General features: G+C 44.1%; 1 protein-coding gene across 2 annotated transcripts in view; it reads left to right on the top strand.

Annotated features, from left to right (window-relative positions):
* Positions 1-74: 74 nt before the first annotated feature.
* Positions 75-22,533, top strand: part of LOC124034642 (serine-rich coiled-coil domain-containing protein 1-like) — a 127,212-nt gene continuing 104,753 nt past the window's right edge. For both annotated transcript variants that reach the window (XM_046348087.1, XM_046348088.1), the window contains exons 1-3: positions 75-313; positions 11,147-12,420; positions 16,478-16,671. In XM_046348087.1, coding sequence (XP_046204043.1) covers positions 11,172-12,420; positions 16,478-16,671 — 1,443 coding nt within the window. In that variant the 5' untranslated portion in view covers positions 75-313; positions 11,147-11,171. The remainder of the gene's footprint in view (positions 314-11,146; positions 12,421-16,477; positions 16,672-22,533) is intronic.

A 22,533-nucleotide genomic window follows, 5' to 3' on the forward strand; every position in this document is an offset into this window, starting at 1 on the left:
GGCCAGAATCAGAAGCACCACCAGATTCATGAAGATGCGGCTCACTCTTCAGGGAAGGTGTGAGGTGTACGTCACCCACGCTCGTGGTCTGTGTAATACGGAAGAGAGGATGAGAGACATTCCACGTCATTGAGGTGCACTTGTGCGATATATATATATATATATATTAATAGTTGAGCTATTTCCGTAAGATTTTTATGCGTTTGCACACCATGGTTAAGTTAATATTGAATCATTAGAGATTGAAATTATATTCAGACCAGCTTCGTCTTTCACTGAAAGGAGCGGCCTGGACATTGGAATTCAGCTGAAGGTAAAACATTAGCTAGTTTAGCTTGTTAAGTTAGCCGCATCTTTTTCGCCGGGTCTCGAGGGCTCACATGCACCTTGCTCGTCAACTAAAAACAGCTCGGTGATAACTAGATTTGAGTCGTCGTCTGCAACTTTGGTATCATGGATGTATTTGGTTTGAATTACTTGCCTGGTCCATGGCTTTCCAGTTGAATGTGTCCTCACCAAGAATAACATTGAGATAATGTTTGGGCACGTACAGCTTCAAAATTGTTGACGTTTGACAGATCGACCTGCTATCCTGCGTGCAGAGATTGAAGCTAACTAACGTTAGCTAGCGACAATAGGCGACATTTTAATAGCTGAAGTTAATCCAGATTGACATCTAGTTAGGTATCAATATACCCATATGAACATTTTAATAGCAATCTAAAGCACCTAACGTTAGACTAGTTCGTTTCCGGCATTATATACCCCAGTGCAACAACTGTCAAGTGTTTTCAACAGGGGATTAGCTAGCTAACTAGTTGTCATAGCTACTAACGTTACAGTACTGCCCCGTGTCCTGTATGGAAGGGGTTTTGTGCGGCGTGATTTATTACATTACAGTTACCTAGTTACTACCTAGTTACTGCATTGCATTCAACTGAAGACCTAACTAGTCTTGTTAGGATAGGATGAGATTAAGTGTTATGTGCCTTGTATATGCCTTTAATTGAAATAGGTAAACATGTCTCGTCTTTGGAGTCATAAAGCCGCTAATGGTCATTGTGTTTAGTGAGATGATGCATAGCTAGGTAATTCATTACATGAAGACAATAGCAGTTGCAGTACAGTATCTGGTTGAGTTTGTTGTTGTTACATGTAAGCTGTTGTCATTCAGGAAACACCCATCAGTCACATTCTATTATACACCTTGTTTCTGCCATTAATGTTAAAAGAGGGGAGAAATATGTAGGTGTAGGTCTATGAATAATGAGCTGTGGGAAGACCTTACATAACTTGACTAGTTGGGACATGGGCAATACACCATAGCAGCATATCAAGCCATATCATCTTATCTTAAAAAGGGCACATTGTCTGGAAACAGACTTGGTCTGAATGGAATGACTATGGCTTCTGAAAAAACATAGTGCACTATAAAGGGAATAGTGCCATTTGGGATGCAAGTCTATGGCGTGTTTGTGCTGGTTGCATTTTCAGAACAGCAATTCCAATTTTCAAGACCTCTTTATCAACATCAATCATGAGAAAAGAAAAACAGCAGGTAGTGAATACTTGGCCATTCACCAGCAATGTCAAGCATATGTATGACCAGTGTATTAAGTGCTTGATTTATTAACATTGTTTACCACTCAGTGAATTACACGAGGTCTTATGATTGAAGGCTAATATTTAGCCTAAGTATAATTTGACGATCCCTGAATTAATCATATTATTCCCTACTGTTTTAAATGCAGTGTTTTGACCTTGAAATTAAGCAACAAAGCTTATTTGGAGAAAAAGTTTAATATATATATATTTTTTAAAGATATCGTAAATCGGCCATACATTTTTTTTTTTTTTTGATGATTTGTAGGCTATATTGCCCAGCCCTACCTACAGCTGCAAATATTGAGGGAGTTTATTATAATTCTTACCCTATAATAATGTACTAAATCACAGATTTGGCACATCATTACACATGTTAGACTACACATTATGAAATACACTGAGTGCTCTTTCCATGACTGACTGACAAGGTGAAAGCTATGATCCCTTATTGATGTCACCTGTTAAATCCACTTCAATCAGTGTAGATGAAGAGGAGACATGTTAAATAAGGATTTTTAAGCATTGAGACAATTGAGACATGGATTGTGAATGTGTTCCAGAGAGTGAATGGGCAAGACAAAATATTGAAGTGCCTTTGAACAGGGTATGGTAGTAGCTGCCAGGCGCACCTGTTTGAGTGTGTCAAGAACTGCAACACTGCTGGGTTTTTCACACTTAACAGTTTCCCGTGTGTATCAAGAATGGTCCACCACCCAAAGGACATCCAGCCAACTTTACACAACTGTGGGAAGCATTAGAGTCAACATGGGCCAGCATCCCTGTGGAATGCTTTCGACACCTTGTAGAGTCCATGCACTGATGAATTGAGGCTGTTCTGAGGGGAAGGGTGGGGTGCAACTCAATATTAGGAAGGTGTTCCTAATGTTTTGTACACTGAGGGTATATTGAGGCAAATACACACAGTAGCCTACAAGTAGAAAAATAGTACTCAATTGATTGAACATGAAATGTATTTCAATATGATTGAAATAGGCCTATAGCCTACTGTTGATATTTTAATGCAGCCATTTCACTTGATGAATCTTTTTAAAGTGCTGGGGACACCAGTAGTGAGAGTACGTGGTGCAGACAAAGATCCTGTCAACATCACATGGTAGGAGCAGTCTGCCAGGTAGGATGCAATCCAAGAGTGGGGGGGACTCAGGCCATTTTAAAGTCAGAGGGGATGCAGCCAGTGGTCAGGGATGAGTTGATGAGGGAAGTGAGGAATGGGAGAAGGTCTCCAGAGATGGTCGGGAGGAGGGGATGGGGTTGAGCAGGCAGGTTGTCAGGTGGCCGGACCTCACTAGTTGCAGGATTTCATTTGGAGAGAGAGGGGAGAAAGAGGTCAAGGCTTAGGGTAGTTCTGTGTGAGTATGACTCAGTAGACTCAATAGGCTGAGTGAATGAGGCACAAAGTAATGAGGAGCATCAGTGCCTTCGCAAAGTATTCAGACCCTTTGACTTTTTTCACATTTTGTTGCATTACAGCCTTATTATAAAATTGATTACATAGTTTTTTCCATCAATCTACACACAATACCACATAATGACAAAGCAAAAACAGGTTTTTATACATTTTTGCTAACTTATGGAAAAAATATATATATCAAATTTACATAAGTATTCAGACCCTTTACTCAGTACTTTGTTGAAGCACCTTTGGTAGCGATTACAGCAATGAGCATTCTTTTTAAAATTTTTATTTATTTATTTCATCTTTATTTAACCAGGTAGGCTAGTTGAGAACAAGTTCTCATTTGCAACTGCGACCTGGCCAAGATAAAGCATAGCAGTGTGAACAGACAACACAGAGTTACACATGGAGTAAACAATTAGCAAGTCAATAACACAGTAGAAAAAATGGGCAGTCTATATACAATGTGTGTAAAAGGCATGAGGAGGTAGGCGAATAATACAATTTTGCAGATTAACACTGGAGTGATAAATGATCAGATGGTCATGTACAGGTAGAGATATTGGTGTGCAAAAGAGCAGAAAATAAATAAATAAAAACAGTATAAAAACAGTATGGGAATGAGGTAGGTGAAAATGGGTGGGCTATTTACCTATAGACTATGTACAGCTGCAGCGATCGGTTAGCTGCTCGGATAGCTGATGTTTGAAGTTGGTGAGGGAGATAAAAGTCTCCAACTTCAGCGATTTTTGCAATTCGTTCCAGTCACAGGCAGCAGAGTACTGGAACGAAAGGCGGCCAAATGAGGTGTTGGCTTTAGGGATGATCAGTGAGATACACCTGCTGGAGCGCGTGCTACGGATGGGTGTTGCCATCGTGACCAGTGAACTGAGATAAGGCGGAACTTTACCTAGCATGGACTTGTAGATGACCTGGAGCCAGTGGGTCTGGCGACGAATATGTAGTGAGGGCCAGCCGACTAGAGCATACAAGTCGCAGTGGTGGGTGGTATAAGGTGCTTTAGTGACAAAACGGATGGCACTGTGATAGACTGCATCCAGTTTGCTGAGTAGAGTGTTGGAAGCCATTTTGTAGATGACATCGCCGAAGTCGAGGATCGGTAGGATAGTCAGTTTTACTAGGGTAAGGTTGGCAGCGTGAGTGAAGGAGGCTTTGTTGCGGAATAGAAAGCCGACTCTTGATTTGATTTTCGATTGGAGATGTTTGATGTGAGTCTGGAAGGAGAGTTTGCAGTCTAGCCAGACACCTAGGTACTTATAGATGTCCACATATTCAAGGTCGGAACCATCCAGGGTGGTGATGCTAGTCGGGCATGCGGGTGCAGGCAGCGATCGGTTGAAAAGCATGCATTTGGTTTTACTCGCGTTTAAGAGCAGTTTGAGGCCACGGAAGGAGTGCTGTATGGCATTGAAGCTCGTTTGGAGGTTTGATAGCACAGTGTCCAATGACGGGCCGAAAGTATATAGAATGGTGTCGTCTGCGTAGAGGTGGATCAAGGAATCGCCCGCAGCAAGAGCAACATCATTGATATATACAGAGAAAAGAGTCGGCCTGAGAATTGAACCCTGTGGCACCCCCATAGAGACTGCCAGAGGATCGGACAGCATGCCCTCCGATTTGACACACTGAACTCTGTCTGCAAAGTAATTGGTGAACCAGGCAAGGCAGTCATCCGAAAAACCGAGGCTGTTGAGTCTGCCGATAAGAATATGGTGATTGACAGAGTCGAAAGCCTTGGCGAGGTCGATGAAGACGGCTGCACAGTACTGTCTTTTATCGATGGCGGTTATGATATCGTTTAGTACATTCTTGGGAATGACGCTACAAGCTTGCCACACCTGTATTTGGATAGTTTCTCCCTTCTCTGCAGATCCTCTTAAGCTCTGTCAGTTTGGATGGGGAGCGTTGCTGCACAGCTATTTTCCGGTCTCTCCAGAGATGTTGGATCGGGTTCAAGTCTGGACTCTTGCTGGGCCACTCAAGGACATTCAGAGACTTGTCCGAAGCCATTCCTATGTTGTTTTGGCTGTGTGCTTAGGGTTGTTGTCCTGTTGGAAGGTGAACTTTCGCCCAAATCTGAGGTGCTGAGCGCTCTGGAGCAGGTTTTCATTAAGGATTTCTCTGTACTTTTCTCCATTCATCTTTGCCTCGATCCTGACTAGTCTCCCAGTCCCTGCCGCTGAAAAACATCCCCACGGCATGATGCTGCCACCACCGTGCTTCACCGTAGGGATGGTGCCATGTTTCCTCCAGATTTGATACTTGGCATTCAGGCCAAGGAGTTCAACCTTGGTTTCATCAGACCAGGGAATCTTGTTTCTCATGGTCAGAGAGTCTTGGTGGAGTGCTGCGGAGATGGTTGTCCTTCTGGAAATTTCTCCCATCTCCATAGAGAAACTCTAGAGGTCTGTCAGAGTGACCATTGGGTTCTTGGTCACCCCCACTGACCAAGGCCCTTCTCCTCCGATTGCACAGTTTTCCCGGGCGGCCAGCTCTAGTAAGAGTCTTGGTGGTTCAAAACTTCTTTCATTTAAGAATGATGGAGGCCACTGTGTTCTTGGGTACCTTCAAGGCTTCAGAAATGGTCTGGTACCCATCCCCAGATCTGTGCCTGGATACAATCCTGTCTCGGAGCTCTACGGACAATTCCTTCCACTTCATGGCTTAGTTTTTGCTCTGACATGCACTGTCAACTGTGGGACCTTATATAGAGAGATGTGTGCCTTTCCAAATCATGTCCAATCAATTTAATTTTCCACAGGTGGACTCCAATCAAGTTGTAGAAACATCTCAAGGATGATGAATGGAAACAGGATGCACCTGATCTCAATTTCAAGTCTCATAGCAAATGGTCTGAATACGTATGTAAATAAGGTATCTGTTTTTATGTTTAATACATTTGCAAAAAAAATTCTAAATCTGTTTTCGCTTTGTAATTATGGAGTATTGTGTGTAGATTGCTGAGGATCTTTTTTGATTTAAGCAATTTTAGAATACGGCTGTAACGTAACAAAAATGCAGAAAAAGTGAAGGGGTCAGAATACTTTCCGAATGCGCTGTAGACTAACTCTTCAACAACTGCTCTTGAATCTGCATGTGCCACTTTGATGTCATAATGTTTTGCAATGATAAGCAGATTCGCCTTCGTACATTTGTCTAGCATCTCCCATATAGTGTTTTCCACAAATGCTTCCAACTTAAAGTCCACGTTTTTTTACAATTATTTAAAATTTTTAAAGGAACCTGTTGACTAGTTAGGTCTTTTTAATTTCTAAATTTGCACTAAGAGTGACATAATCAAGTTAACAGTGCTCATGGGTCCTTTTACATAGAAATGCCACACTAGTCTAACTGTGTGAAAACAGACCAGAGTACAGTATCTCTGGTTTAGGCTATTATCTCTGTGGGACTTTGAGGTAGATTTAGTTACAGATAAGGAAGTTTGCTGGAATGTAAAACTTTGATAATAAAGTTTGATAATACCCTCCTAGGACATTTCTAACCTGGATATGCAACACATTCTATTTGAACAGGCTTAGATATTAAAGGGAGTTATTATTTATGTATTAAGTAGCCTATAGGGTAATTCATTTATGTTGTGTGAACCATGTCTATGATTTAGGGTATTGTCTTCACAAAACTGCCTACTGGTCGAACTGGATTTTTCTCTGTCCTATTGATTGAAAGATATGTTAAAGTGAATGTAAACATTCCTTACTTGAAGGCCCATGGGTAAAACAACTTATTACCGCATAGACTTAGTTCAGCCTATAGCCTAACCTATAACCGAGCTTATTCCAATTCATTTATAGACTACTTGAAATTATAGGTTCACAGAACATTTTTGTTTTTGATGGGACCTTTTAAAAAAAAAGTCAACCTGAAGCCCTTTCACTGTGTCTCACTCTCTGACTGTGATTGGATGTCTGTTCCTTATCCCCTTACACTGTGTCTCACTCTCTGACTGTGATTGGATGTCTGTTCCTTATCCCCTTTCACTGTGTCTCACTCTCTGACTGTGATGGGATGTCTGTTCCTTATCCCCTTTCACTGTGTCTCACTCTCTGACTGTGATGGGATGTCTGTTCCTTATCCCCTTTCACTGTGTCTCACTCTCTGACTGTGATTGGATGTCTGTTCCTTATCCCCTTTCACTGTGTCTCACTCTCTGACTGTGATTGGATGTCTGTTCCTTATCCCCTTTCACTGTGTCTCACTCTCTGACTGTGATGGGATGTCTGTTCCTTATCCCCTTTCACTGTGTCTCACTCTCTGACTGTGATTGGATGTCTGTTCCTTATCCCCTTTCACTGTGTCTCACTCTCTGACTGTGATTGGATGTCTGTTCCTTATCCCCTTTCACTGTGTCTCACTCACTCTGACTGTGATGGGATGTCTGTTCCTTATCCCCTTTCACTGTGTCTCACTCTCTGACTGTGATTGGATGTCTGTTCCTTATCCCCTTTCACTGTGTCTCACTCTCTGACTGTGATGGGATGTCTGTTCCTTATCCCCTTTCACTGTGTCTCACTCTCTGACTGTGATGGGATGTCTGTTCCTTATCCCCTTTCACTGTGTCTCACTCTCTGACTGTGATTGGATGTCTGTTCCTTATCCCCTTTCACTGTGTCTCACTCTCTGACTGTGATTGGATGTCTGTTCCTTATCCCCTTTCACTGTGTCTCACTCTCTGACTGTGATGGGATGTCTGTTCCTTATCCCCTTTCACTGTGTCTCACTCTCTGACTGTGATTGGATGTCTGTTCCTTATCCCCTTTCACTGTGTCTCACTCTCTGACTGTGATTGGATGTCTGTTCCTTATCCCCTTTCACTGTGTCTCACTCTCTGACTGTGATGGGATGTCTGTTCCTTATCCCCTTTCACTGTGTCTCACTCTCTGACTGTGATGGGATGTCTGTTCCTTATCCCCTTTCACTGTGTCTCACTCTCTGACTGTGATTGGATGTCTGTTCCTTATCCCCTTTCACTGTGTCTCACTCTCTGACTGTGATTGGATGTCTGTTCCTTATCCCCTTTCACTGTGTCTCACTCTCTGACTGTGATTGGATGTCTGTTCCTTATCCCCTTTCACTGTGTCTCACTCTCTGACTGTGATTGGATGTCTGTTCCTTATCCCCTTTCACTGTGTCTCACTCTCTGACTGTGATGGGATGTCTGTTCCTTATCCCCTTTCACTGTGTCTCACTCTCTGACTGTGATTGGATGTCTGTTCCTTATCCCCTTTCACTGTGTCTCACTCTCTGACTGTGATTGGATGTCTGTTCCTTATCCCCTTTCACTGTGTCTCACTCTCTGACTGTGATGGGATGTCTGTTCCTTATCCCCTTACACTGTGTCTCACTCTCTGACTGTGATTGGATGTCTGTTCCTTATCCCCTTTCACTGTGTCTCACTCTCTGACTGTGATGGGATGTCTGTTCCTTATCCCCTTTCACTGTGTCTCACTCTCTGACTGTGATGGGATGTCTGTTCCTTATCCCCTTTCACTGTGTCTCACTCTCTGACTGTGATGGGATGTCTGTTCCTTATCCCCTTTCACTGTGTCTCACTCTCTGACTGTGATGGGATGTCTGTTCCTTATCCCCTTTCACTGTGTCTCACTCTCTGACTGTGATGGGATGTCTGTTCCCCCTTATCCCTCTTTCACTGTGTCTCACTCTCTGACTGTGATGGGATGTCTGTTCCTTATCCCCTTTCACTGTGTCTCACTCTCTGACTGTGATGGGATGTCTGTTCCTTATCCCCTTTCACTGTGTCTCACTCTCTGACTGTGATGGGATGTCTGTTCCTTATCCCCTTTCACTGTGTCTCACTCTCTGACTGTGATGGGATGTCTGTTCCTTATCCCCTTTCACTGTGTCTCACTCTCTGACTGTGATTGGATGTCTGTTCCTTATCCCCTTTCACTGTGTCTCACTCTCTGACTGTGATTGGATGTCTGTTCCTTATCCCCTTTCACTGTGTCTCACTCTCTGACTGTGATTGGATGTCTGTTCCTTATCCCCTTTCACTGTGTCTCACTCTCTGACTGTGATTGGATGTCTGTTCCTTATCCCCTTTCACTGTGTCTCACTCTCTGACTGTGATGGGATGTCTGTTCCTTATCCCCTTTCACTGTGTCTCACTCTCTGACTGTGATTGGATGTCTGTTCCTTATCCCCTTTCACTGTGTCTCACTCTCTGACTGTGATTGGATGTCTGTTCCTTATCCCCTTTCACTGTGTCTCACTCTCTGACTGTGATTGGATGTCTGTTCCTTATCCCCTTTCACTGTGTCTCACTCTCTGACTGTGATTGGATGTCTGTTCCTTATCCCCTTTCACTGTGTCTCACTCTCTGACTGTGATGGGATGTCTGTTCCTTATCCCCTTTCACTGTGTCTCACTCTCTGACTGTGATTGGATGTCTGTTCCTTATCCCCTTTCACTGTGTCTCACTCTCTGACTGTGATTGGATGTCTGTTCCTTATCCCCTTTCACTGTGTCTCACTCTCTGACTGTGATTGGATGTCTGTTCCTTATCCCCTTTCACTGTGTCTCACTCTCTGACTGTGATTGGATGTCTGTTCCTTATCCCCTTTCACTGTGTCTCACTCTCTGACTGTGATTGGATGTCTGTTCCTTATCCCCTTTCACTGTGTCTCACTCTCTGACTGTGATGGGATGTCTGTTCCTTATCCCCTTTCACTGTGTCTCACTCTCTGACTGTGATGGGATGTCTGTTCCTTATCCCCTTTCACTGTGTCTCACTCTCTGACTGTGATTGGATGTCTGTTCCTTATCCCCTTTCACTGTGTCTCACTCTCTGACTGTGATTGGATGTCTGTTCCTTATCCCCTTACACTGTGTCTCACTCTCTGACTGTGATTGGATGTCTGTTCCTTATCCCCTTTCACTGTGTCTCACTCTCTGACTGTGATTGGATGTCTGTTCCTTATCCCCTTTCACTGTGTCTCACTCTCTGACTGTGATGGGATGTCTGTTCCTTATCCCCTTTCACTGTGTCTCACTCTCTGACTGTGATGGGATGTCTGTTCCTTATCCCCTTACACTGTGTCTCACTCTCTGACTGTGATTGGATGTCTGTTCCTTATCCCCTTTCACTGTGTCTCACTCTCTGACTGTGATTGGATGTCTGTTCCTTATCCCCTTTCACTGTGTCTCACTCTCTGACTGTGATGGGATGTCTGTTCCTTATCCCCTTTCACTGTGTCTCACTCTCTGACTGTGATGGGATGTCTGTTCCTTATCCCCTTACACTGTGTCTCACTCTCTGACTGTGATGGGATGTCTGTTCCTTATCCCCTTACACTGTGTCTCACTCTCTGACTGTGATGGGATGTCTGTTCCTTATCCCCTTACACTGTGTCTCACTCTCTGACTGTGATGGGATGTCTGTTCCTTATCCCCTTACACTGTGTCTCACTCTCTGACTGTGATGGGATGTCTGTTCCTTATCCCCTTACACTGTGTCTCACTCTCTGACTGTGATGGGATGTCTGTTCCTTATCCCCTTACACTGTGTCTCACTCTCTGACTGTGATGGGATGTCTGTTCCTTATCCCCTTACACTGTGTCTCACTCTCTGACTGTGATGGGATGTCTGTTCCTTATCCCCTTACACTGTGTCTCACTCTCTGACTGTGATGGGATGTCTGTTCCTTATCCCCTTTCACTGTGTCTCACTCTCTGACTGTGATGGGATGTCTGTTCCTTATCCCCTTACACTGTGTCTCACTCTCTGACTGTGATGGGATGTCTGTTCCTTATCCCCTTTCACTGTGTCTCACTCTCTGACTGTGATGGGATGTCTGTTCCTTATCCCCTTACACTGTGTCTCACTCTCTGACTGTGATGGGATGTCTGTTCCTTATCCCCTTACACTGTGTCTCACTCTCTGACTGTGATGGGATGTCTGTTCCTTATCCCCTTACACTGTGTCTCACTCTCTGACTGTGATGGGATGTCTGTTCCTTATCCCCTTACACTGTGTCTCACTCTCTGACTGTGATGGGATGTCTGTTCCTTATCCCCTTACACTGTGTCTCACTCTCTGACTGTGATGGGATGTCTGTCTTGCAGAGTGACTGACTGCTGCTTAACCTTGATGGGCGAATCAGGGTCGTGCCGCTCCACGCTCGTCTCCAGGCTGCCCATCTTCAGGAGGAGCTTGAGTAAGAGGCAGGACTCGTTGCCCTCCTCCCCGTCCTCAGGCAGCGTGGGCAATGGCGTCCACACCTCGTCCCCTTCCAGCACCAACTCTAGCAACAGCAGCACGGGCAAACGTCGCAGCCTGTTCCGCACGCCCTCCATCCGCTTCAGCAGCAAGAGGAACAGCGAACCACCACGCATCCAGACCCCTCCGCTAGATCTAGCCCAGGACTCTAACGGCAGCCAGGCCAACCCTCAGATGGGCTTTCAGGATGGCGCTGGGCCTCCACGGGCCAAGACGCGGCACTCATTTGGCTTCGGTGGCCACCGGCAGAAGAAGATCACCCGCTCGCAGACGGAGGACTTTGAAAAGGTGTCTTCCACGGCCAATAGGAATGTCTTCATCAAATGCATCAGCTCAGCTACCAATGAGGGAGACGACTCTGGGTTTCTGGAAGACTACAGCGGCGGCAGCAAACGCTCATCCAGGCAGAAGAAACAGCTGCTGCCCAAGTCATTCTCTGCACACCACCGCTTCTCCAAGAACTCTGAGCAGTGCAAGCCCACAGAGGTGAGCATAGAACCCCCAGCGTCCGGGGGTACCCTGGGCTCGTGGCCAGGCGAGCTGCTGGGGGAGAGCTCCCTGCAGTCGCCCATGCTGTCTGAGGACCACACCACAGCCCTCACACCCTCCGAGTTTAATGTCCCCATCACAGAGGACACTGTGTCCGAGGTGGATGCGCTACCCGCACCCAGCCCAGCCGACCCGCCAGACAGCAACTTCAGCCACGTCGTCTCTACATCCCAAGTGTTCTTCACGCCTGCCCAAGCTGCCACAGACAAGCCCCTCCTGCCAGACACCAGCACAGCCAACACCACGGAGTGTGAGACTGCAATTCCTGTCACAGGGCCAGCAACAGCTGCAACAACACCAATGCCACCGCAACAACAACAATCACAGGAATATAAGGAAGAGGGGGAAGAGGAGAAGGAGGATGTGCCGGTGGTGGAGGAAGAGGTGAGACCAGTGCAGACGGAGACTAGTGAGAGCGAGGCAGGCCCAGTGCATAGTAAAGGCTACCATTCCAATCCAGAGCAGTCTGAGAGGAGGTCCAGGAACTCTGTACTCATCCAGGAACCAGGGAAGGGAGCGTGCTGCGGTAGACATGAACTCAGATCATGCCACCTGAGGAAACCCCACACAGGTAAGAACTAAAGACGTTTATGTATCCACATGTGCAGTACTGATCTACCTCTATGTGATTGTCATTGATAATGCAGAGAGGAGGGGCAATGCTCTATGTAAATCCTTGACCAAGTATATTTGGCCAAAATGTTTGCACGCTTGCGTTTCGATCGCCAACATTTTCTATTCAAACTTCATACTGATTACACATGTAGAAGGCAGACGAATAGATCTAGTCTGAAAGGAAGGCTATGCTTTATGTACTCTTTGTTGGATGATGCAGAAATCAGGAAGTACCAGAGTCAGATTTACATGGCTCATTGGGCAGCACTATTTTAGTTCCATGTACAGTGGAAACTATTTCCTCATAAAGGTATTAACCAATGGACAGCGGTTTCCTTAGACAATGTAGGCTCTATTCATTGAGATCCCAACATTGTATCGCTCCCTTTATGGCATCTGTGAGCACACAGAAGTTGTCAATTTTGTTCTACTACTACTTTTATGAGTTGGTAAACAAACTGAAAGAGTGCACACTGCCACCTGGATTGTCTGAACAGGAATGAAGCCAAGGTTGCCTATTTACTGCCACCTGAAGGGTATTGTCTGAACAGGCATGAAGCCAAGGTTGCCTATTTACTGCCACCTGAAGGGTATTGTCTGAACAGGCATGAAGCCAAGGTTGCCTATTTACTGCCACCTGAAGGGTATTGTCTGAACAGGCATGAAGCCAAGGTTGCCTATTTACTGCCACCTGAAGGGTATTGTCTGAACAGGCATGAAGCCAAGGTTGCCTATTTACTGCCACCTGGAGGGTATTGTCTGAACAGGAATGAAGCCAAGGTTGCCTATTTACTGCCACCTGGAGGGTATTGTCTGAACAGGAATGAAGCCAAGGTTGCCTATTTACTGCCACCTGAAGGGTATTGTTTGAACAGGCATGAAGCCAAGGTTGCCTATTTACTGCCACCTGGAGGGTATTTTCTGAACAGGCACAGTGATGCCGAAACGTTGGTGTTTTACCCTATAAATGTGCGACTCTCTTTATTTTTAATGAACAGGTATAAAGCCAAGGTTGGGGATTTACTACCAGCTGCAGTTAAACAGTCCTGTTCCTGGAGAGCTACCCTCCTGTAGGTTTTTGCTCCAACCCCGATTCAGCTTATCAACCAGCTAATCATTAATCAGGTTTGCTAGATTAGGGTTGGAGTGAAAACCTACAGGACTGTAGCTGTGTAGAAGCAGGTTTGAAGAGCCCTGCTCTAGTCAAATGTGGATAACAGCTACTGGGATAATTGCTAGACTTTGGCTATGTTTTTCTGAAACAGCCCACTAAACTTGAACGGTGCTTTGAATATGATTATGTCTGAATAGTTTTCCCTGAGACAACTGTGTGTTAATAGCATTAGTTAGCCTACTGGTTGTGGGCGGTGTTAGGCAATCCATAATGATAACACATCCCTTTTGTTGTTCATTTTTTATGTTTCCAACTAAGCTGCACTCAGCCCCCGGGACTGCTGTGCAGAAGAAATAGCACCCTGCTCAGAGAAGCACAAGATTGAACTTCACTCAATGTTCTAGAGTTTTCCCCTTTAGTTAACACTATCAACGTTCTAGAGTTTTCCTCTTTAGTTAACACTATCAACGTTCTAGAGTTTTCCTCTTTAGTTAACACTATCAACGTTCTAGAGTTTTCCCCTTTAGTTAACACTATCAACGTTCTAGAGTTTTCCCCTTTAGTTAACACTATCAACGTTCTAGAGTTTTTCCCCTTTAGTTAACACTATCAACATTCTAGAGTTTTTCCCCTTTAGTTAACACTATCAACGTTCTAGAGTTTTCCCCTTTAGTTAACACTATCGATGTTCTAGAGTTTTCCCCTTTAGTTAACACTATCAACGTTCTAGAGTTTTCCCCTTTAGTTAACACTATCAACGTTCTAGAGTTTTCCCCTTTAGTTAACACTATCAATGTTCTAGAGTTTTCCCCTTTAGTTAACAATATCAACGTTCTAGAGTTTTCCCCTTTAGTTAACACTATCAACGTTTCCCTATACTGTGGGAATTGTGATCGAATCAACAGAATATTCAACCTTTTCAGTGCAACATACTGAAATAAAACAAACAATATTTTCTTGTGGGCAGAGTTAATTGAAGTATGTTCATATTCCACTGACAGGCACGACTCAGGCCCATACTCTACACAGACCGGTGTGCCATAACCAGAGTTATGGGTGCCCTATATGCAAATAGACCATTTTCTTTTTTTTTCTTTTTTTGAACTGAACTGTGTTTACAGCATGAGTGGTCGTGAGTAGATGCGCTTGTTTTGAGATCAAAGCAAGAGCTGCATGTAGCCACGTGTGTACATTTGTTCATATTCTTTGCCAGTAAAGTGAGTTATTAGTCCAGTTATAGCTAATTTCTATTCAGCAATGGGGGAGTGGTTGTTTCTTACAAGAGTACAAAACGTGCATTTCTAGCCCTCTTTGAAAAGCAAGTCAGGTAAAGAGTTTTTTTTTCTGTCTTAAAAGGGGCACTGTTGTATTTTGAGACAGGCTTGAATAAGCTAAGTAGCCAATAGACCCCTTTCTGTATTTGCAAATATTGCCGCACGAGGACGATGCACCCAAGTTGGTGGCAGAACATGGGGGATTTCTTATAGAACGGCAGCAACACAAAGCCTCTATTTACATGTTTGGTTTGAGTGCATTTCATACTATTTTTGGATTATAATTGGATTTTAAGGCTTGTATGAATGTCCTGCTTAATATGTCTGTCATCAACCCAAATCAACTGCATTATACTTATGCTAAAATAAAAAAACACTTCAACCTGTAAAATAGCTCTTTGGCTAGCTTTTGCTACATGTAACGTAGATGCAGGGAGTCAGGAAGCAAGTGCAGTTAGTTAGTTTAATGCCAAAGAATGATACAAAACAAGAAAAGTGTCTGAACATGGAAACAGAAACAATATTGCCTGGTGGGTTATAACAACAGAGTGCCCTATGAAGGGGAAGCAATCAAGGAGGTGATGAAGTCCAGGGGTGCGTAATGAAGGTTACCAAGTGGGTGTGAGGATGGGTTGACAGAACCGGTGGTTAGGAGACTGGCCACATTGAGAACCGGAGAGGGGGAGCGGGAGTGGGCGTGACACTACAGCCTATGTCAATGAGCATTAGCATTCTAGCTAACAACTGCTGCACCCAAAATAGTTATTTTGCAAAGATCACAACCAATATAATCTTAGCGACTATTCAAGCATAAGTAAAAAAAAAAAAAAAAAAAAAAAAAAAAAAAAATTGTATGCGTATGAGAACTTAAAACAGTTATTTTATCCAGGCTGTATCACATCCGGCTGTGATTGGGAGTCCCATAGGGCGGCGCACAATTGGCCCAGTGTCGTGCGGGTTTGGCCGGGGTAGGCCGTCATTGTAAATAACTTTTTTAAAAGTGTATTTATTATTATTTTCTCCCCAATTATGTGGTATTTAATTGGTAGTTGTCCCAATCGCTGCAACTCCTTACGGACTCGGGAGAGGCAAAGGTCGAGAGCTGCGCGTCCTCTGAAACACGAAGCAGCCAAGCTGCACTGCTTCTTGACACAATGCCCGCTTAATCCGGAAGCCAGCCACACCAATGTGTCAAGAGGAAACACTGTGCACCTGGCAACCGTGTCAGCGTGCCTGCGCCCGCCCACCACAGGTGTCGCTAGAGCGCAATGGGACAAGGACATCCCATCCCTAACCCGGACGACGCTGGGCCAATTGTGCGCAAATAGCAATTCCATCACTACATTGAAAAAAATACCTTTACGTTAGTGTAAAGTCATCAAAATCATCTGGCTCCTTGAAATCAGTGAAGCTGTTGTTGCAAAACACTGGATCGCTTCCAGGCTTGCAATAGCCAATCGATTGTTTTCTTGTTTTTAAGTTTTTCCCCAACGTGTAGGATAGTCTTTGTTTTTGTGTTTGTCTGTCGAATAGGACAGTCTGTTCACTTGTCTTATTGCCTCTGTTTTGCCTAGTTCTCCACATCAGTCTCTTCTGTTTTTTTGTCTTGTGCTCTGTCTCTCCAGTGTCCATGTGCAGCAGCGGTGCCAGTCCCTACCATGAAGTGATACGCATGGAGCGCCGGCTCCGCTCCTCCTCGGAAGGGGCTGGGGTGCCGCGGCGGCTCCACCTCAACCTCAAAGAGCCCCACAGCGCCACCGAGGGTAACGTCCTGCTCAGAAAGAGGAACAACTCATCCTCCTCCAAGCTGGGCAGCCTGGTAGGTGTTTACGTCACTACAGTACAGTTACAGTCCAGTACATTAGGGTTACAATTAGGGTTGCAAAACTACCGGTAATATTCCAAAGTAAGCAGAATCTTCTATGGCAATCTATGGTAACTTTGGTTATTTATACTTCAATAACATAATGTTAAAATCAAATTGTATTAGTCACATGCACCGAATGGTGTAGACCTTACAGTGAAATGCATACTTATGAGCCCCTAACCAAAAATGAGGTTTAATAAAAAAGAAGAGATTAATAATAAGAAATAAAAGTAACAAGTAATTAAAGAACAGCAGTAAAATAACAATATCAAGACTATATACAGGGGGGGCCCGGTAAAGAGTACATTTTTATCTTCTTCTGACACCGCCTGGTATAGAGGTCCTGGATGGCAGGAAGCTTGGCCCCAGTGACGTACTGGGCCAGACACATTACCCTCTGTAGTGCCTTGCGGTCGGAGGCCGAGCAGTTGCCATACCAGGCAGTGATGCAACCAGTCAGGATGCTCTCAATGGTGCAGCTGTAGAACCCTTTGAGGATCTGAGGACCCATGCCAAATCTTTTTGGTCTCCTGAGGGGGAATAGGTTTTGTCGTGCCCTCTTCACCACTGTCTTGGTGTGCTTGGACCAATCTAGTTTGTTGGTGATGTGAACACCGAGGTAGCTCTCAATCTGCTCCACTACAGCCTCGTCGATGAGAATGGGGGCGTGCTCGGGCCTCTTTTCCTGTAGTCCACAATCATCTCCTTTGTCTTGATCACGTTGAGAGAGAGGTTATTGTCCTGGCACCACACGGCCAGGTCTCTGACCCCCTCCCTATAGGCTGTCTCGTCATTGTCAGTGATCAGGCCTACCACTTTAGTGTCATTGGCACACTTAGTGATGGTGTTGGAGTCGTGCCTGGCCGTGCAGTCTTGAGTGAACAGGGAGTACAGGAGGGGACTGAGCACACACCCCTGAGGGGCCACTGTGGGCACAGGGACTATGGTGGTCTGCTTAAAACATGTTGATCTTACAGACTTGGACAGGGAGGGATTGAAAATGTCAGTGAAGACACTTGCCAGTTGGTCAGCGCATGCTCTCAGTATATGTCCTGGTAATCCGTCTGGCCCTGCAGTCATGTGAATGTTGACCTGTTTAAAGGTCTTACTCACAACGGCTGTGGAGAGCGTGGTCACACAGTCTTCTGGAAAAGCTGGTGCTCTCATGCATGTTTCAGTGTTATTTGCCTCGAAGCGAGCATAGAAGTAGTTTAGCTCGTCTGGTAGGCTCGTGTCACCGGGCAGCTCTCGGCTGTGCTTCCCTTTGTATTCTGTGATAGTTTGCAAGCCCTGCCACAACCGATGAGTGTCAGAGCCGGTGTAGTATGATTCGATCTTAGTCCTGTATTGACACTTTTCCTGTTTGATGGTTAGTCAGAGGGCATAGCGGAATTTCTTATAAGCTTCTGAGTTAGTCCCGCTCCTTGAAAGCGGCAACTCTAGCCTTTAGCTAGTGCGGATGTTGCCTGTAATCCATGGCTACTGATTGGGGTATGTTCGTACAGTCACTTTTGATTACGTCATCGATGCACTTGTTGCTGAAGCAATGACTGATGTGGTATACTCCTCAATGCCATCGGAGGAATCCCGGAACATATTCCAGCCTGTGCTAGCAAAACAGTCCTGTAGCTTAGCATCTGCTTCATCTGACCACTTATTTATTGATCAAGTCACTGGTGCTTCCTGCTTTAATTTTTGCTTGTAAGCAGGAATCAGGAGGATAGAATTGTGGTCAGATTTGCCAAATGGAGGGCGAGGGAGAGCTTTGTATGCATCTTTGTGTGTGGTGTAAAGGTGGTCCAGAGTTTTTTCTTCTCTGGTTGCACATTTAACATGCTGATGGAAATTTGGTTAGACGGATTTAAGTTTCCCTGCAATCACGTCCCAGGCAAGTCGGGGCGCCGCCTCTGGGTGAGTGTTTTCCTGTTTGCTTATGGCGGAATACAGCTCATTGAGTGCAGTCTTAGTGCCAGCATCAGTCTGTGGTGGTTTGTAGACAGCTACGAAAAATACAGATGAAAACTCTATAGGTTGATAGTGTGGTCTACAGCTTATCATAAGATACTCTACCTCAGGTAAGCAATAGCTCTAGACTACCTTAGATATCGTACACCAGCTGTTATTTGCAAAAATACATAGTCCGCCACCCCTTGTCTTACCAGACGCCACTGTTCTGTCCTGCCGGTACGTATAGCCAGCTCTATGTTGGTAATGCCACGACTCCGTGAAGCACAAGATAGTACAGTTTTGAATGTCCCGTTGGTAGTTTAATTTTCCTTGTAGGTGATCGATTTTATTACCCAAAGATTGTACGTTTGCTAGCAGAAGTCAGCCCGCCCTCTGGCCCCTTTTTCTCTGCCTTCTCTTCACGTAAATGACGGGGATCTTGTTTGACAGCTTTGTCATTAATTTGTCATAAAGAAAAAAATATATATATTATTGTATTAGATTATTTTACATGTTATGTGGCCACACAGAGATAATTAGACACCTGTGATAATCTGAAGTAACAAAAAAAGTCACGAAATGTCATTTTATAAAATTAAAATAAAAAACTTTAAAGTTACTAAAATGTTGGTAGTTTATTTGTAAAAAAGTTAACAGTAATATCCCCTCTTTGTAACCCTAGTTACCATAAAATATAGGACAGGACAGCCTGGTAGGTGCTTCCACTACACTCCTGTACAGTAGGGCTACAGGACAGTGGTTGGTGCTAGCAACGTCAGGGTCGTGGCTTTGATTCCTGCTAGGGCCAGCCAAATGAAAATGTATGCACTGATGTAAGTCGCTCTGGATAATAGCGTCTGCTAAATCGCATATATACAGTACCAGTCAAAAGATTGGACACCTACTCATTCATTGTTTTCTAAATTGTAGAATAATAGCCAAGACATCAAAACTATGAACTAACACATATAGAATTATGTAGTAACCAAAAAAGTGTTAAACAAATCAAAATATATTTTATGTTTCACCTGGAATGCTTTTCCAACAGTCTTGAAGGAGTTCCCACATGCTGAGCACTTGTTGGATGCTTTTCCTTCACTTTGCGGTCCAATTCATCCCAAACCATCTCAATTGGGTTGCGGTTGGGGTGATTGTGGAGGCCAGGTCATCTGATGCAGCACTCCATCACTCTCCTTCTTGGTCAAATAGCCCTTAAACAGCCTGGAGGTGTTTTGGGTCATTGTCCTGTTGAAAAACAAATGATAGTCCCACTAAGAGCAAACCAGATGGGATGGTGTATCGCTGCAGAATGCTGTGGTAGCCATGCTGGTTAAGTGTGCCTGGAATTCTAAATAAATCACAGACAGTGTCACCAGCAAAGCACCATCACACCCCCTCCATGCTTCACGGTGGGAACCACACATGTGGAGATCATCCGTTCACCTACTCTGCATCTCACAAAGACATGGCGGTTGGAACCAAAAATCTAAAATGTGGACTCATCAGACCAAAGGACAGACTTCCACCGGTCTAATGTCCATTGCTTGTGTTTCTTGGCCCAAGCAAGTCTCTTCTTGTTATTGGTGTCCTTTATTAGTGGTTTCTTTGCAGCAATTTGACCATGAAAGCCTGATTCGCACAGTCTCCTCTGAACAGTTGATGTTGAGATGTGTCTGTTACTCGTGGTCCTTCTGTAGCTCAGTTGGTAGAGCATGGCGCTTGTAACGCCAGGGTAGTGGGTTCGATCCCCGGGACCACCCATACATAGAATGTATGCACACTTGTCTGTAAGTCGCTTTGGATAAAAGCGTCTGCTAAATAGCATATATTATTATTATTATATTATTTACTTGAACTCTGTGAAGCATTTATTTGGGCTGCAATCTAAAGTGCAGTTAACTCCAATGAACTTATCCTCTGCAGCAGAGGTAACTCTGGGTCTTCCTTTCCTTTGGCGGTCCTCATAAGAGCCAGTTTCATCATAGTGCTTGATGGTTTTTGCAACTGCACTTGAAGAAATTTTCAAATTAGTGATGCACCGATATTACATTTTGGCCGATACCGATATCTGAACACCAGTCTCAACGTCAACAGCGAAGAGGCGACTCTGAGATGCTGGCCTTCTAGGCAGAGTTCCCCTGTCCAGTGTCTGTGTTCTTTTGCTCATATTAATCTTTTCTTTTTATTGGCCAGTCTGAGATATGGCTTTTTCTTTGCAACTCTGCCTAGAAAGCCAGCATCCCGTGGTCGCCTCTTCACTGTTGATGTTGAGACGGGTGTTTTGCGTGTACTATTTAATGAAGCTGTCAGTTGAGGACTTGTGAGGCATCTGTTTCTCAAACTAGACACTCTAATGTACTTGTCCTCTTGCTCAGTTGTGTGCCGGGGCCTCCCACTCCTCTTTCTATTCTGGTTAGGGCCAGTTTGCGCTGTTCTGTGAAGAGAGTAGTACACAGCATTGTATGAGATCTTCAGTTTCCTGGCAATTTCTCACATGGAATTGCCTTCATTTCTCAGAATAAGAATAGACTGACGAGTTTCAGAAGAAAGTCTTTGTTTTTGGTCATTTTGAGCGTGTAATCGAACCAACATATGCTGATGCTCCAGATACTCAACTCGTCTAAAGAATGTTAGTTTTATTGCTTCTTTAAAACTTTTTCATGATTGGTGTGTCCCCTGCGGGACGGTTGAGTAAACGTAGGCTAATGCGATTAGTATGAGGTTGTAAGTTACAAGAACATTTCCCAGGACATAGACATATCTGATATTGTCAGAAAGTTTAAATTCTCGTTTATCTAACAGCACTGTCCAATTTACAATAGCTATTACAGTGAAATAATACCATTGCTATTGTTTGAGAGTGCACAGTTTTGAACAAGAAAAGTTATTAATTAGTTCAACAGTTTTCAGCTGTGCTAACATATTTGCAAAAGTGTTTTCTAATGATCAATTAGCCCTTTACAATTATCAACTTTGATTAGCTAACACAACGTGCCATTGGAACACAGGAGTGATGGTTGCTGATAATGGACCTCTGTACGCCTATGTAGATATTCCATAAAAATCTGCCGTTTCCAGCTACAATCGTCATTTACAACATTTAACAATGTTTTATATATATTGTATATATAACTGTATTTCGGATCAATTTGATGTTATTTTAATGGGCAAAAAAATTGCTTTTCTTTCAAAAACAAGGACATTTCTATGTGACCCCAAACTTTTGAATGTATATTGAGTATGAGTATTGAACACTATTCCCGAGGAAAAACAATACTGCGTGGATGTTTTGTGGAGTCTGATAACTCTGAGCAGGACGTTGGAAAAAATATCTTGGGTATTGAGTAGACTGATACCCCATTTCATTTTTTTTTTACCTTTATTTAAACAGGCAAGTCAGTTAAGAACACATTCTTATTTTCAACAACAGCCTGGGAACAGTGGGTTAACTGCCTGTTCAGGGGCAGAACGACAGATTTGTACCTTGTCAGCTCGGGGGTTTGAACTTGCAACCTTCCGGTTACTAGTCCAACGCTCTAACCACTAGGCTATGCTGCCGCCCCCCCATTGATCCCCAATCCTTAGGTAAAGCTGTACAGTGCAATATGAATGTCAATACACACAATAGGCTGACTGGGGAGGTGATTTCACGCAGTCACAGTGCCGCGATAAGAGCTACAACGCTAATATTTGCCTAAACTCTTCAGTTGTGTTCTGTGGGTGTCACCGAGTAGACTGATACCCCATTTCATTGCTTCACATTCCAACCATGTTTAACATGATCTAGTCTAAATATGGCATGATTCCACCAATTGTAACCATCTGCATCACTTTCAAAGAGGTACTTTTATTATAAAGGCAAACCGC

The sequence above is a fragment of the Oncorhynchus gorbuscha genome, linkage group LG04 (assembly GCF_021184085.1).
Source record: "Oncorhynchus gorbuscha isolate QuinsamMale2020 ecotype Even-year linkage group LG04, OgorEven_v1.0, whole genome shotgun sequence".
In the NCBI taxonomy this organism is placed as follows: Eukaryota; Metazoa; Chordata; class Actinopteri; order Salmoniformes; family Salmonidae; genus Oncorhynchus; species Oncorhynchus gorbuscha.